Source organism: Alosa sapidissima, chromosome 4, assembly GCF_018492685.1.
Source record: "Alosa sapidissima isolate fAloSap1 chromosome 4, fAloSap1.pri, whole genome shotgun sequence".
Taxonomy (NCBI): domain Eukaryota; kingdom Metazoa; phylum Chordata; class Actinopteri; order Clupeiformes; family Clupeidae; genus Alosa; species Alosa sapidissima.
The window spans coordinates 20077108-20093470 of record NC_055960.1 but is presented as its reverse complement, the minus strand read 5'-3'; the positions used below and the strand labels follow the sequence as shown (position 1 = coordinate 20093470).

General features: G+C 44.0%; 1 protein-coding gene across 9 annotated transcripts in view; it reads right to left on the bottom strand.

Moving 5' to 3' along the window:
- camta1b (calmodulin binding transcription activator 1b) overlaps positions 1 to 16363 on the bottom strand; it is a 252264-nt gene that overhangs the window by 221673 nt on the left and 14228 nt on the right. For all 9 annotated transcript variants that reach the window (XR_006031366.1, XR_006031365.1, XM_042090381.1 and 6 more), the window contains exon 3: positions 13441 to 13544. Coding sequence is in view for 7 of the 9 variants with exons in the window: in XM_042090381.1 (XP_041946315.1) it covers positions 13441 to 13544 (104 nt within the window). In the remaining 2 variants the exon portion in view is untranslated. The remainder of the gene's footprint in view (positions 1 to 13440; positions 13545 to 16363) is intronic.

Here is a 16363-nt window from a genome sequence, read left to right as displayed (position 1 = left end):
CCCATGAGACACATGGAGAGGTGAGGCGGGTGGGTAGATTCCGTCTACCCACTGCGCCAGAGTGGAATGAAAAGTCAAGTGATTGAGTGGTGTTGGGTGAGGAAGGGTGAGGGAGGGAGTGTAGGAAAGGAGTGGGGGTGTAGGAGGGGAGTGGGGGGGTAGGCTGGGGCACTAAGGGCCAGCTAGACCTCTCCACTCGACCTCCCCCAAGGTAAGCTGCCTCCACTGGTCTGGTGATTTGGAATAACCTTTTCATTGTTCAAAATCGCTGAAGCACCAAGAACATGGACTGATTATGTAAACATGGCTCTGGAAAGTACCTGGCAATAAGGACGCTAAAGCGCTACATATTCCACTGGATGTATACGACTTCACACAGCACTGTGTGTGGCAGTTTGTGCGGGGGTTGGTGCGTGAGACCACTCTGCAGATTTTTAATGAGGGCAGAAGGTTCTACTAAAGGACAAGGGCAGACTGAAAACAGGCAGGGAAAAAAGGGGGGGGAGGTCTTGCAAAGAGTGGCAGGCGAAACACCATGAAACTAAAAGCTGCAGGGACAGTATCATGGCCTCCTCCTTGGGTCAAGTGAAGACTCTAGACCAGAGTCTTCAGACAGACTGCCCTTCTCAGTATACTGGAATGTGTGCATGACTGTAACACCCAGGGATCAATCTTTGCGGTGGCAAGAAGCTGAATAGAAAGCTTGGATGAACCCCATTAAAGCAGACTTGAGAGGATGATTAGGGGGCAAAGGTGATGGCTTAGATTGTCCAATCTTCATCCCTAAATCCTGTCCACTAATGACTTTATGTATTTAGGAATTTATTTTCATAACTGGATTAGGCCTTGTTACTCTAATGTCCATGACCTTCAGAAAGATACTTGGCATTCAAAACCAGATCAAGCTCCGTTTAGACTAGCCACAGCCACATTAGGGCAGTTGTCACAGACACGGATTAACATTCCTACCACATTGTTATATTCTGTAGGGAAATTGCACTCAAATGTTATTTTCATTCAGATTGAAGTATATTTGAAACCTGAGATTCAAGCCTTTGTTTTGGTCACTAAAGCATCAGTCTAGTGGAGAATACTCTGAATTGGTACATTGAAACCTCACCTGTTTCTGCTGTAGGCTACTTCCCTTGAAGATGATCAAACATAAGTATGATGAAATAATGTCACTCCTGTAAGACTGTACAACTGTAAAGGCTGTGCAAGCCTTTTTGAACCAAACGCCAATGTTCAGTTATTAGAATAGGTTTTCTTTCACTTCCTCATTCAATACTATTTACATAGGCTATAACCTTGAGATAGACCTCTTTTATGCATACATTCTTAAATGTGGCATTTGCCCTTGACTTTTATTCTTTGTTTGCTAGAAGATTAAAAAAGCCTTCAAGGTAATCACTTACTCTCAAGGTAATGAAGTCTAAACATGACACGTTGTATACATAATTTATAATCCATGCAAAAGATTGATGAAACGTCTTTTCATTGACTAGACATTATATATTCACAAAGTGACAATGTCACAAGTTGGGGAGTAAAGACCTATATAAACAGAGACTCATCCAAGTCCCCAAAAGTAGATAATGTCCTCCTTACCCTTTTTTGCCAAGCTCATGGACATCCATAGCAACTGTTTGTGTGTTCACTGAAACATTTCTGGGGGCAGCTATGGGTTCAGGACATTAATGACTGTGGTTAAGAATAATTCTGAAAATACCCAGATTACATGCATGAACCCACTGAATAAAAGCAGTGTAGCAGAGTCAGATTGTACCATCTCTAATTTCTATCTTGACCGAGCCTGGGATGTTAGACTGAAGAATGGTGAGGGAGGGTCAGAGTGAATCACCGTAGGCTGTCATGTATATACTTCTCATATAAATGAACCCAAAGGAAGAGGATAAAGCATAAATAGATTTTTTTACAATAATCTCTGACTCACTGCTTTGTGCTTACATGCAACTATCACCCCATCCATTATCCCTGTCCACTGAGTTTGAGTCAACTCTGGGACCTCTGTCTTCTGCCTGTCAATTTAGATGTCAGCGGCACGCTACTGAAATGCTAACAATATAGGGTCAGTGTTCCTACAACTGTGTCCTCACTATCTCTGACGGATCCTTACTCGGTCCAGTCCAGTCCAGCGTGGCGTGACAGGGCTGCTAACTGCCCATCTCTGAGCGGCCTGTCATCCTGCCAAAGATGGTATGATGTGTAGATCTCGTAAATGCTAAGCGGAGTGGGAGGGGGGGGGGGGGGGGGGTGCAAGCAGTTCTGGACAGGACACCTGCTTTCTCACCCCAGAGCTCTCCTCGCGGAACAGAGAGGGAGAGTTGTGTTTCTGTCAGCTGCAAGCATCCAGGTCTTTTATTGAGCTCATAAAGGGAGCTCTGATGCTGTGCTAACAACCTGCATCAAGATTCTTCTTCCACGTCATCACTCATGACTTTCTTTTACTGTTATGGTTTGGTTGGTACACATTTTTTGTCTATGCTTCTATTATAACAGCCGCAACTGCCTTTGGCTTTTGCTGAGGCCTTCACAGCCATTTTTTATGCATTATTACTATATCTACAGCTACTCCTACAGATCAAGAGCTCCTTCAAAGTTATGTTGATGACCCCAAGGTTGAGGAAAATACTAGACTGAGAGAAAAGGTCTCTTGAAGCAAGGTGTGAAGCTGCTGAATAGAACAGTGAAGATTGCATTCAGCATCTTCACACAAGGTCAAGGACATCCGACGGGTCCCTCAGTGCCTTGGCTCGAGCCGGGCAGCCAAGGCGAGGGTGACAATTAAACACGGAGTTATCAGATTAGGAACGACCCAGTAGAGCACTCGTCTGGGAGCTGACAGGCCACGCACTGCCCATCACAGATAGCGCCCAAGATTGGCACACGTCCACAGGGACACACTGAAGGTGTGTGTCTCATTTGCTCGGAGTCTCTTCCTCTCTAAATATACAACCTTTCTTTTTAAACCATGTGCTCTATATTTTTAGACATTTTCTTTACATTATATAAATTCTATTTTGAGCCACTTAACTCATGACATATTTGCATTAAGGTAAGTGATATTTTTCCTCCATTCTTTCTTTATGTCCTGATCTCTATCTAATATAACTTCAAACTACCCTTTCATTTCTCTTTCTTCCTTTAAGTCCGCCTCTCTCTATTTATCAGGCAACAACAGCATCAATGTTTAAAGTCTTCACGAATGAGAAGGTTACCATAGTTGTATAGCATCTGTTCTGCAAAGCTTTTATCACTTTCTTGTCCTTAGAAATTTCAGCCTGCCTTGCATACACTAAACACATCTGTCTAACACACTAAACACTAGACTCTCCCTTATTGTTGTCTTTTGGCGGGTTTATTTACACTGTGCTCGATCCAAGTACGAACGACGCCAGAGACAGTATCCTGTCAGAACTAGGACAGGAACGCTTGGTGGAGGGAGTCCACTCTGATTTAGAACAGGCCATCATGTAAGTTTAATCAAATCTAACGTAGGGAACCAGTGTCCCATCGGAGCCAGCTCTGCGTAGATTGGAGATGCACTCTTCACAGGAAGTGCAAGCCAAGTAGGACAGTAAAGAGTGGGAGTAAACACAGCCCATACGATCACTGTGCATTCAACTGAATGATGTTGTGACTCAACCACTTACTGCATATATGTATACAGTACATACATGTGCTCTTAGGATGTGATGTAATAACCTGAGGAAAAAAAAACTCAGAAAATAATTGTATGTAACCAAATGCTTCTCTTAAATATTTAAAGATCCAAAGCAGACATTTGGCAGTTTTGTAAAGCACATGATATTTAAAGCAAGCAAACGAATAAAAGGCAGATGTTTAGAGTGCTAGCACCTAATCAAGCACAGGAACACAAACATACATGCACACAGACACAGACACACACTCACAGACACACAGATCCAGTAAATAAACCAGCAGTTGATTACAATAGGCTGACACAAAGGCCTTAACCAGCAGTTCAATTCAACAGGGAGAAATCTATCCCTCTATTGCTGAATAATTTCACACATCAGTGAACACAATACAGAGAAATACGTAGAAGGAGATGGAAAGAAAGACAGGAGGAGATATAAGGCTAGGAGGTAAGAGAAACAAAGGCCAGAGCAAAACAACAAATAAACCTCTGGGTTGGCACAATGCGTCTGTTGATTGATTTTGAAGTTACAAAAGATTAAGAAATACAGTAGTCTTTATAGGAGATTGTAGCATTAAGCATTAAAGACTACAACATCTCCTCACTCCTCCCAAGAAAACAGTTTGCATCTAATACCCTAGTTACTGGGTATCTAGAATAAAGTAAGGTGTCATTGCTGAATCTCAACTGTGGCTAATTCAAGTTTAATATTTAATACTCCAATGCACCCTTTTATTGGTCCAGTTGGTCTGAGCGAGGTGAAATCTTTTATAAATCAGTTATGTTCATCCCTTTGACGTATTGAGTGGAGCTGCAGATGCTCCTGCAGAGGGGGGCTGAGACCTGGTCGAATTTATATGCTAAGCATGAGGTGAGCCAACTTCACAAATCACCGTATGGCCTGAAGCCTTTCTGGGCACCAGAAAACAAAGCAGTGTGACCTTTCTTTTTCCTCCATCGGCCCTCGGAGGCTCACAAACATTTCTGCAAACATTCGCTGTCCACACGGCTCCTTAATTACGGCAAGGCGCGATCCTCAGCCCCCAGTTAGAGGCCACCAAAGGGAGACAAACAGCATTTTAATCAGAAAGTTTTGCTCTCCTGTTTTGACTAAAAGAATATCTCCTAGAAGCAAAATGCAAAGTGGTGAAGAGTAAGCTCATTGCTATAGTGACAGCTGAAAAGGTCTGCTTAATTTGTTTCCACACAAGGGGGAAATGTATTAAAAATAAATCTTTAAACATCAAGAGTTGGGCTCCTCTCGCTCAAGAATTAGATCAACCCAATCAGCAATTTTCTAATCCTTACAAGGAAGCTGTAATCCCAGGAATACCCAGCTAAGCTAAGCCCACTCCGCAGGGAAGCCCAAGGATTCCACTCAACAAGCGGGGATTTTTTTTTTTTTTACTTTGCAGAAGCTACCCATGACCAGGTCAGGTCAGGTTGTGTCAAATTTGGGGTGACAGAAAATTCCATCAAACAATGTAAGTAGTGACTGCATCTGAGCCTTACGAGGATTCATTTTTTTTCTGGAGAGAATTCCTAACGCAGGCTCTCATAGAGTTCACTAAGACATGAGACAAAATATGAGTCAGAAACAGTTATTGATGTTGTGTGTGAAGGTGCATTAATAATGCTGCTGAGATCTGGGGATGTTTTGGCAAAAAAGCAATTACTCTGCAAATACAAATCTTCAAACACAAAAATTGATATTGTTTGCACTCTTCAGAGATGAAGTGAGCAGATCTCTGATGTAGGTCTTGAGCGAGAACGGCATTGTGGGTAGGTGGGTGCAGAGGGGGGGGGGGGGGCACCTAACCTTGAGGCTATGCACTACCACAGGAGGCCTGCCTGGACAAACATGGACCGCAACTCCCAGAACCCCCTGACGGGCTCAGTGGCTCAGCAGTGGAGCCTTGGTTTGATTATCTGCCGAGAGTCTGGGGGTGGGCCAGAGCGGCGGGAAGGACCCAGAGGAGAGCAGGCAGAGATTAGAGCCGGGGTCCAGCAGACCACAGGGATACCACCACACGAGTGGTGCTGACGCCCAGATTATTTTAAACATGGGATGGGAAAGAGGGTTCAATAGGATCAGGAGACGAGATGAGACAAGACGGACGGAGTGGGTTTACAATCTCAAGGTTAGTTTTTGCCCCCAACTTGCTATTTCATATTTATCATGTTTTATTTGTATTTACTCCTTCCTAGCAGTAATTCAATTTTAAAAGGCCCAAAGAGCAGGCATAAATTCATACCATAAAAATACCAGTCCTGTCTACTTAACATGGGAAGAGGCAGGCACATCTATATTCGAAACATGAAAAAATACTCTGAAAGGTCTACAAAAATGGTGGGAGGATTTGTCATTGAAGCAAGGTAATATGATTCCATTTCAAGCTCACCAGACATAAGCCTACATAATAGAGATTTTCTATACATGCCTGATTGCCTGCCAAGTGTAACCCTGCCAGCATTTGAGAGCTGTGGCCACGCCCTGAGCGAGATATGTTTGAATATGCTTTCCTGAGGACCAGTGGAATTCAAAAGCCCTTCGAGGAATCTCGCACCTCAAGATATCATGGGTCAGGTGACAACATGACACCTAACAATCTGAGGTGAATTTTAAGAGGGAAGAGGGTTGAATGGAAAATGAGCGTTCAGACAGCACTTCACTGCACAACCTGGTCCGTGTTTCGTCACATCAGAGTAATCTTCAGGAGTGGGCAGAGAAATGCGAAATAGGCTAAAGTGAGCTGAAGGACGTTTTTGTCGATAAGCAATAACCACGCTGCATTAGCAAAACGTTTAGTGATGATAATCCCTCCAAATCACCCATTTAGATCAAATCATTCAGCACGACATACTCTGTAATGCAGAGCTGTATACGAGTTGAGTGAGTTATGAGTTTGGCCCATCCCCAGCCATCAAGTGAACTGGGATGGATTGAGGTCTGAGTCCGTGTTTTGGATGGGGATTACTTTTGACTCCATATTTTACGAAAACAGTTCAATTACAGCTGTGAAACTATGCCATGACATCTCTGTAGGGTTGGATCCAAGAGGCCACAGGAGACCCGCAGGGCAGCGAGAACACAAGAACATGTAGACATGACAACCCGCCCTCTCTGGATCACCAAAACAGTATTAAAAAATCATCCAGCGATCCCTTTAATTATTAAAGTCGCGTTTAGTGCAAACATTTGGCCACTTGCTACATGTACTCCCAGCAAACATAAACAACTGCACACATACCCCAGGATATATGAGGCCTGTTAGAAACATGGAATATACCAAAGTGAAACAGGATACCCAGTCACAGAGAGGAAGTTCAATCAAGATGTACAGTACTGTGCAAAAGTGTTAGGCACCCATTAGATTTGTTGTTTTAGAAATGTTATGATGACCGTATATGTTTATTTCTCATTCAACCAGAAGATAGAGGGAATATAAAAAACATTAAGTTAAAAGACGGTCAAGTCAGCAGCTGATCTCGAGACCCCCCATCATAGCTGTATCTACTGTACCAGCAGCTTCTGGCAGGCCAGACATGCCCATCAGTGGCCTGGGTGGGGAACGACAGCTCCATCAAGAGCTTCTCCATTGGGTGATTGGTCATTATAACACTGCTAAAACAACAAATCTAATGGTAGTTTGAGACTGAAATTTGTCTGGTATCACAACAAAAACAACATTTTATGTGTATTTAAATGGTCTACTGTGTACATATTTCCTGTGTTCTCTAGTCATATTCTAATTAAGAAAGTGAGAAATAAACAATATGGTCCTTATAGCATTGCTGAAACAAAACATGTAAGGTGCCTGAGCCTTATGCACAGTACTGTATATATTTATTCAGATGTCCACAGGAGAGGCGCAATTCACAAGAAGATGCAAAGGCACTCCACCGTATGCATTTCTTACTTGATGCAGAATGATTGTCATGGCAAAGCAATGATAACCATATGTTAGCAAGGCAATTCTTACCTAAACCAGTTGCTGAGTTAGAAGACACCAAGACTACCGTAATCAATGACCTACATGGCACTGACTAAATAAGAAGGAATATTAAATTAGTAGTGAAATTAACCCAGGCACTTTCCCATTTCCCCATCTGGGATTATACAGTATACATAGAATCATACAGAGGAGAGGAGGAGAGCTACTTCGATGTAGCTATTTTAAGTGGCTGATTTATGAGAAACATAGAACATTAAACCATATATTGGGATATTATATATAAATCTGCTTTGCACTATCTCTCAGACACTTGATCATTTCGCCGCCACAAAAACAAACATCGGTTATTAGAGTGTCATTAAAACAACGGTACAAGACTTCCGACGGAGCAGGGACTCCTTCAAAGGCACATTTCTCCAGGTGCTTAAAAGCAACAGCAGGGGGGTTGTGGCAGACACAACGGGGGGAAAAGATTGAAGGAGGAAAAACAGAGATGATGACAGGAATTGACTTTTTGTCATTCCCTCGTGTTCTCTCTGTCCTCATCTTTATCACAGCCCCCATTATCGCTTTTCCCCTCTCTGACTCCGATTTCATTTTTTACTTGCTTGTGTGTGTGTGTGTATGTGTGTGTGTGTGTGTGTGTGTGTGTGGTCATTCAGGAATGTGTATTTTTCAACCTAATAGAGGTTCGTGTCATTACCCTCAATAAGGGTCACAGCTCAGGAAGCCCGTGCAGGGAGGGCAGAGAGAGCGATATGGAGTCCTACAGTCACACCTCATGGGTCATCTCCAGCTGATGGAGCCTCTCATCTAGTGTAGTGGCTGGTGCGCCACAACACAAAGCACCCCTCCACCCGTCACTCCATCTCCCTATCCTCCCTTTCTCACTCCCTCTATCCCTCGTTCCCTGTCCTTTGCTTGTGCTGCTTTGCTGTACTGCCGCTATGTGGCTGACGTGTGATGTATTTGTGTGTGTGTGTGTGTGTGTGTGTGTCCAGTGCACACATTGCTGAGAGATGCACTCAGAGAGGCATGAATGTCAGCAGGGGGACGTCCACACGATAATCTATTCCACTCTAGGAGTGTCCGGCTGCTACGCTGCGTCTCTGTGTCCTCCCTGATGTCCTATTGTCCTGCTCAGCTTCTGGTCCTCCTTTCGTTTGGAAGACCAGACTCTCTTTAAATTACCTATTGTTAAATGATAGCAAGACATCTATTCAGAATAGTTTAAGGAAATGTTAGGGAGGAGCCTCACCAATCAGCAGTTGCTCAGAGATGGCTCGACAGTGCTCAGCAGTGAGGAGGTAGTGAGGAGTGTGTGTGTCAGTGTGTGTGTGTGTGTGTCAGTGTGTGTGTGCGTGTGTGCGTGTGTGTGTGTGAGTGTGTGTGTGTGTGTGTGTGTGTGTGTGTGTGTGTGTGTGTGTGTGTGTGTGTGCGTGCGTGTGTCTTCTGTCAGACTTCTGGATCATCCTGTTGCAGTGCGCTCATTAAGCCGAGCCTCCCTGCCGCTCATGCAGATCGTGCTGGAGGAAGCAGCGGCGGGAGGCCACCGTGGCCGGCACTGAAGCACCTGCTCCCATTAAGAGGGCTGCTGGTGAGTCTGGATGGGCTCTGCTCACTCCCTCCCCTCTCCTCACACAGCTGAAGATGGAGCTCCTTCTCTTTTTGGCTCTGTGTGTGTGTCTCTCTCTCTCTCTCTCTCTCTCTCTCTCTCTCTCTATCTCTCTCTCTGTTCTCGTTTCCCTTTCCGACATCCTACTTTACTCCTCTCCCACTCTCATTCCCTGTCCCGTGCGTTTCTCAGCCGGCTAACACGCAGGCCGCCTGCCGAGCATAACACCTTCTCCGCTGCTCAGAAGTTCACCTTAGTGAGACAGACCAAAGGGACAGAGTGTATCTGGGTTCCACTGCACAGAATAAAAGAGTCCCAGGACTTGGGGGAGAAAGGCAGCTCTTTCTGATGCCACTTGAATGAAACCCCACCACTCCCTCCATGAGGCCTGACTCCAGCTTTTTAACTCAAGGGTAGCAACGAGTTTAATCAGAAAAAAAAAGAGGTGGTGGTGCTTGAGGGGCCGGAGGGGGATTATTCTTTATTCTCCCCACTTGTGTGTCGCATCCTTCAAAGATGGAGGACTTAAGGGGAGATGGCAATCAGTGGCGACAGCCTGGAATGGAGGTGGTCTCACTGGGGCATGTCGGACGGCTATGGAAGCTGGCTTGGGCTTAAGGACAGCTTAGAGTCCCTGTGCCTGAAGGACATTATTTTATGGAGGCTCACCTTGAGTCTCCGCTCAATGCATCAACGCCACCGCTATCTCACGGCGAGAGCATCTGTGGCTTCTTGAGCATGACGTGACAAGTTGCCTATAGCTATGGTGATAAGGTTAATAAATATATCCTGGCCCGTTTTTTGGTGTAACGCTCACAGACGTCAGGCTGCTTTCTGCTGCTCTTCATTCCTTTTTCAGGGAAGTGCAATCAAGGAAAGCAGGGCAGATGGATGTTTACAAACACTACGTTTGATTTCGCTCTGACCTTAAAGTGACTGCAAGTCATAGAGAACACAGTTGTCAGAGCTGCATTGATTTGACAAACTGGGAAACATGGAGGTTTGTAACTAAACCGATGTGACAGCCCACATCAACAAGACTCTGCAGGGAGTGCAGTCCTGTGTTAATGGGCATAGAAACGCTGGGGTTGTTTGGGGGTGGACTTCGTCTCATTCCTCCTCTGCTCTTGACCTTGTAGCCTCCCCCTTTTACCTCATTGTTTCCATCTCACCAGTTTATCTCAGTTTCCAGGAAAAGGTCTTGGGTAATGTACTTGCTCGACTGCTGTATGCAAAGCTCAAGAGGAGAAAGGTAATAGTGGAAAAAGGAATTACGTGGTGAGTAGCATCCTGTCAGGGGCTGTTAAAGGCATTTGAGTCTGTGCAGGTACCTGCTCCAAAACAGAGACAACAATGCAGCACCTTCTTCCTTCCTCGTTCTGGCCGAGGCTGCCTAGGTGTCAGAGTAAATGGTCCTTTCTCACCACAGTGACAGGGGCTATGTGAATGGAGAGGTGGTAAGATACCCTTTTGACGCACCAAGTGCATCCCGTGGCCACCAGGTGACACGTCTCAAATAAGATATTTACAGCAGCCGCATGAAGAAAGATTTGGAGATGCATGCAAAACATATTTTTTAAGAGAGAAATGCACCTTGGAGTGTCAAGACGGGCGCTTGGTAAAATATCTATTTATTTATTTTTTGGACTGCGCCTATACCCACAGTGTGCGGGAAATGGAAGCTCCAGAGCTGACTAGTCCTCTGAAACGTAAGAGAACACCTGTGTGCTACTTACTGGCACCCTGGTGTATTGTAAAGTGTCACAAGCTGAACCTCTAGATTAATGACAAAGGCATTCTTTCTTTCAGAATGCTTAAAAACTCACTCTGCTGGGACCAAGAGTCAATGATGACGCCCGGCTCTGAAGGGCACTCTGAAAGTCACAGCGCATACTTTTTGTATAACAAAAAATCTGATGTAACAAAAAACAACAAAATAAACATATAATGCAGACTCAAATGTGTAGTTGTGTGTAACGATTGAGGAGAAGATGGCTTTAAATCACTGGGGTTTGCTTCAAATGCCCTCACACTGACTCCCGTGCCAAGCTTCCCCCTTTTTTTCCTTTCCTTTTCTTTGTGCTTTCCTTCTGAGTTCAGATGCTTTTTTGTTGTGGTTGCATTGCGGAGACAAACATCCACTATTATCGTGGAAGAAAGCTGAACTTCCTTATTCACTTCGGAAAAGTTTGCCTGGCTCTTTTTGGAAGCTGAGACGGAAGAGAGCAAGAGTGCTTTGAAGGAAACCACACTGGGACATCCTGGGTTTTGGTATTCTAATATCAAGAACACAGTCTAACCATTCAGTGAGAGACAACTATGCTTGACATATCCTACCTGCAGCTATGATACAAAAAGCCTCAATCTGGAAAAAGTGTTTGCGCAGTGCAAAATCAAAAGGGCTCGCTTGTGTGAGTAAACTTCTACACAAAGGGAAACACATCATTGAAGCACACAAGTTGTGGTATGACTGGAGTTCTGGAGAGGCAAGAAAATAAGATGTTAGACTGCAATGTGTCTGTTTAGTGCTGGCCTGGCTGTTTTATGAGAATGAACCAGGACACAAGTTTGTGTGTTTTGTGCATTAAATATGTTGCCATAAACTTCAGAAGTGTATATAAACCAATAAAAACATGACACATACTGTCATCTGTGCATATATCTCAGGCCTTCAAAACTGTATGGATGTCCCTTTGTCAGTGACAGGATACAAAATGCAATGAACGAAAAAATCTCATGAATTTCCAATGTGAAATCAATCAACGCTCAAATTACTGCTTTGTCCCAAGTCCTATCAGGCAAAAAATAATGCCGTTTTCTTTTCTCCCAAGTGGTTGTATGGTTCATCATGGTAAAAAAAAAAAAAAACTATGCGAAGAAATATCAGGAAGTTCAAGAAAATGGCAAGAGGTAATATGCATGTCTCACAGACCAGAATAAGTAAGCAGAAATTTTCATTTTCCCCAGCTTCTGTGTGTAAACCTTATCAACAGTGTCAGTCTCAAACTATGGGCTAGTTTGCACTAAAATGAATCCAGAGTGTTTGTTTACCACAAAATATTCTAAAGCATTCAGGGGCGAGCCGCAACCTCCAAACAATTTATAAACATTTATAAAAGTTATTTTTGACTTTCAAATGCCGCAATACCTGAGACAGAAGGTTAATAAAAGATAGCACAATACTGTTCTACAGCTGTAACATAACAGTAAAACACTGAAAAAGACAGTAGAATTATACTGGCATTTCTGTTCATGCCAGAATCACTTTTGCTACCATATGCCACCAATTTGTATTGGAGTGCAAGTGAATAACATCCCCTATGAGTTTCCAGGCTATTTTAATTGAGCATGAGAAAAGTGTGTATGTGTGTTTGAGAGAATGCTTGAATGTTTGTGTGTGTGTGTGTGTGTGTGTGTGTGTGTGTGTGTGTGTGTGTGTGTGTGTATGTGTGTGTGTGTGTGTGTGTTTGTGTGTTTGTGTGTTTGTGTCAGCAGGGACAGTGGTGGGGGTGGGAGGGTTACCAGCTTGAAATGAAGTGGTTCCTTTAAAGTGTCTCTTTGGCCTCCCTCCCTTTTGATAACCTGGTGAAAGTGATTTGTTTCCAGCTGATCTCATTAAGAGCTTGGCTTGAGTCAGACGCCGTCTCGGCAGTGGCCTCCCAGGACTAGCCAACGCTGCCAGTCAAAACAAAGCTCCAAAGCTGGCAAACAGGGCGGCCTGGATCGCTCGGCTCTCACAGCTTAACTTTATCATGCAGGTTCATAAAGGTCTGTGGTCTCAATTCTCCTCAAATGAAACTGCCAAGTGAATTGAACGTATCACACAATAGAACACATAGCCCAATACATTTCTTTAAATCTAATGAGTAATATTACATGAAAAATTGAATCTGTCTTGAATTGACATGGCAGTAGACTGTCTGCATGTAATGCACAGAGGGGGAGGTGAACTCAGCTGGAGGCTATGTTTGACTAGCCCGGTGTTGAAATGTGATATGTGCAAAGTAATGATCATTCTCAGCCCCTTGTATTCTATGTGCCTTGGTTCTTGAGAGAACTCTTGGGAAAAACCCATCAATTTGGTGCCCTTCTTCCTCGGAGGCTGAGGGAGTCACGACAGTTGACTCCCCCGTCTAGCAGGCTGCATTCTGAAGAGGGCTGTGAAGAGTTCTGGCATGGTCTCTTACCTCATTGGTGTTCCAACGGTGTCGCTCCTTGGGCAGGGAGGAGCATTTGGGCAGACATTCGAGCAGTTTCTTGGGCAGGTATATTTTCAAATGTCCATGTTCACCTAGAAGAAGATGAACGGGGCCAAAATGTCAGTGACAAAATAGAGAAGATGACACTGGTTATAAGCTACAATCTTTGTAAAATAACATATCCGAGTCCCCACAACATAATACTGCCAATCATTCTTTTAAATATGTATAAAACCCAATAAACAGTAGCACAGATAGTATACATGTAGTCTACAATACATGTAGTCATTATATTAAAACTGTGACAGTAGTCCTCAAGCAATGGAAATGTGCATATGACCTGATGTATCCTCTTTCAATTAACCTGCATTTATACAACATCTTCCATATTACCACAGTATCTGTCTTCAGATGTAAGCAACATTTTTATTAGCCATTGGGAAGGTACATGATATTTACATTAGCCCATTGCATTACCACTGTGACAAGCTATAAAGTTATTAACTTACACCGCTCATAGTCCACTTCTAAAAATAGCTACTCTAAACATCCATCCTAAACATCCATTTGTCTTGTGTCATTTTAAGGTGGATAATGTATGCTTTTATTAACATAACAGACAGAATTGTTTAGTTGTACTACCCAAACCACATACCTCTATAAGGGTTATTGGATTTTTTTGTTGTTGATTATTTTAAGTGCAATTTTATGGACCTGCTGATGCATGGGATGGAGTGAGTTGGTATTATGACAGACTAAAGTATTCTGCCTTTTCAGGCACCCCAGATCGTTCATAACACAGTTACAATTTGGTTTCCCTTGAAGACTGCACAGTAATGCTTTATTTTGGCTTCTCCCTTATCAGCCAAGGGTGCGTGCACACACACACCACACACACACACACACACACACACACATACACACACACACACACACACAAACACACACACACACACACACACAGACACACACACACACACACACACACACACACACACACACACACACACACACACACACACACACACACACCAAAGAAACCAAATTGGGCATTGGAGCAAAAGCATTTCAAGGTTATTGATAACCGTTAGCATCAAGTGCTCTTGTTTGGTACAGAACTCAGTGTTTGGCCCACAGGGAGAAGCTACCTCCACATTGCATGCAGAAGTTCCTCATGAATAAAGCAGAGGGAGTGGGGGAGTGGGAGAGTGGGAGAGCAGGAGCGCGAAGGGGGATGGGGAGAGGGATGAGAGAGAGAGAGAGAGACAGAGAGGCAGGGAGAGAGGGAGAGAGAGAGAAAGGGGGAGAGAGGGAGGGCCCTCTAGTAAGGCACAGAGCCACATGGGGGAGACAGCATGGACAAGAAGATTGGGCAGGCGAAGAGAGGGAAAAGTATGTCTTGCATGAGACAGCACAGTTCTGTTGAGACGCCCCAGCCAAACCAAGGCCCAGTTCCACACAAACAGAGATGTTTAGAACTATGTGAGGGGCAGTCCTGTCATAGATGTGATTATAGGAACGGTTTCCCTTCCATCGTTTGGGTACACGTCAATACTCGGTGCGGCTGGCTGCACTTCAACTGTGCATGAACTTCCAGCCACGTGAATTATTCACCTGCTGACGACTGACGTCAAAGACAAAGGCGCACACAAGCAGCGAATGAGGCCCATGCTGGAAGCTCCAGTCGCCACGTCGGCTACCTTTCAAAACGCACATCACACAAAAGCCAGCCTCACTCCATCTCAGTGTCTCTCTTCTCCTCTCTACTACTATTTGCCATCACCTGCTTTTGTTTATGTACAGGCTCCTACCCACTATCCTACCCATCTACAGGACAGCAGATTTATAGACAACAGTGAACCTCTCATGAACCTACAATGCATGGCTTCATGAGAAATATTACCATGTGACTACTCCAGTCATATAATTATGCTGTCTGGGTGTCAATCTGGCGTTACTCAATACAGAGGGTAGCAGGTATGATTATGAGACCACAAATATTCTTACATAATGAAGATGTGTCTTTCGTCAGGACAGATTGGCCCTTTTGTAACATCTTTCTTTTAGGGGCATGTTATCTCATCCCTCATTTGAAGTGCAAAAGCTTTCAATTCTATAAACACGAAATGCAACAAGGCTGATACAAGAACCAAACAACTAACAATTCATTTACAGCATACTTAAGACTGATCCGTATATCTGTCTCCTCTCCCCTGCTGCTTTGTCTCTCTTACAGCAAACAAACTGCACACACACACACACACACACACACACACACACACACACACACACTGTACACACACACACACACACTGTACACACACACACACAGACACATACACATACACACACACACTGTACACACACACACACACACACACACACACATCCTCTCTCTCTTTCTTGCTCTCTCTCTCTCACTCTCACTCTCTCTCACACACACATCCTCTCTCTCTTTCTTGCTCTCTCTCTCTCTCACTCTCACTCTCTCTCACACACACACAGTCTCATTTTCGTTTCGTACGCAGCGGCTGGCAGAATGATCCCTGGGCCTGCCATTTGCTCTCATTGTTCTGTCCAAAGAGTGAGGGGCTTTTAAACTCTGCTGACACTCACGACTATGGCACCAGGGAGGAACTTTAATCACAGCAGCCGCTGCCATCTGCCATCTCTGATCATGTACCTGTCTGTCTCCAGACTGTTCCAGCACTCATTGTTCAAACTGTGGATATAATGTGTAGAGCATCTGCTCAAAGCTCCACGCTTAGATATGGTATGAAAATAGCTATCCCAAAATGGTAAAAAACAAACAAAAAAAGCCAGGCTTTTTAAAAAGTAGAAACAAATGTTGGCAGCTTGACTGAAATGTAAAATGCTAAATGTTAGAGTGCAAAAAGGCAGGTTTGTACAT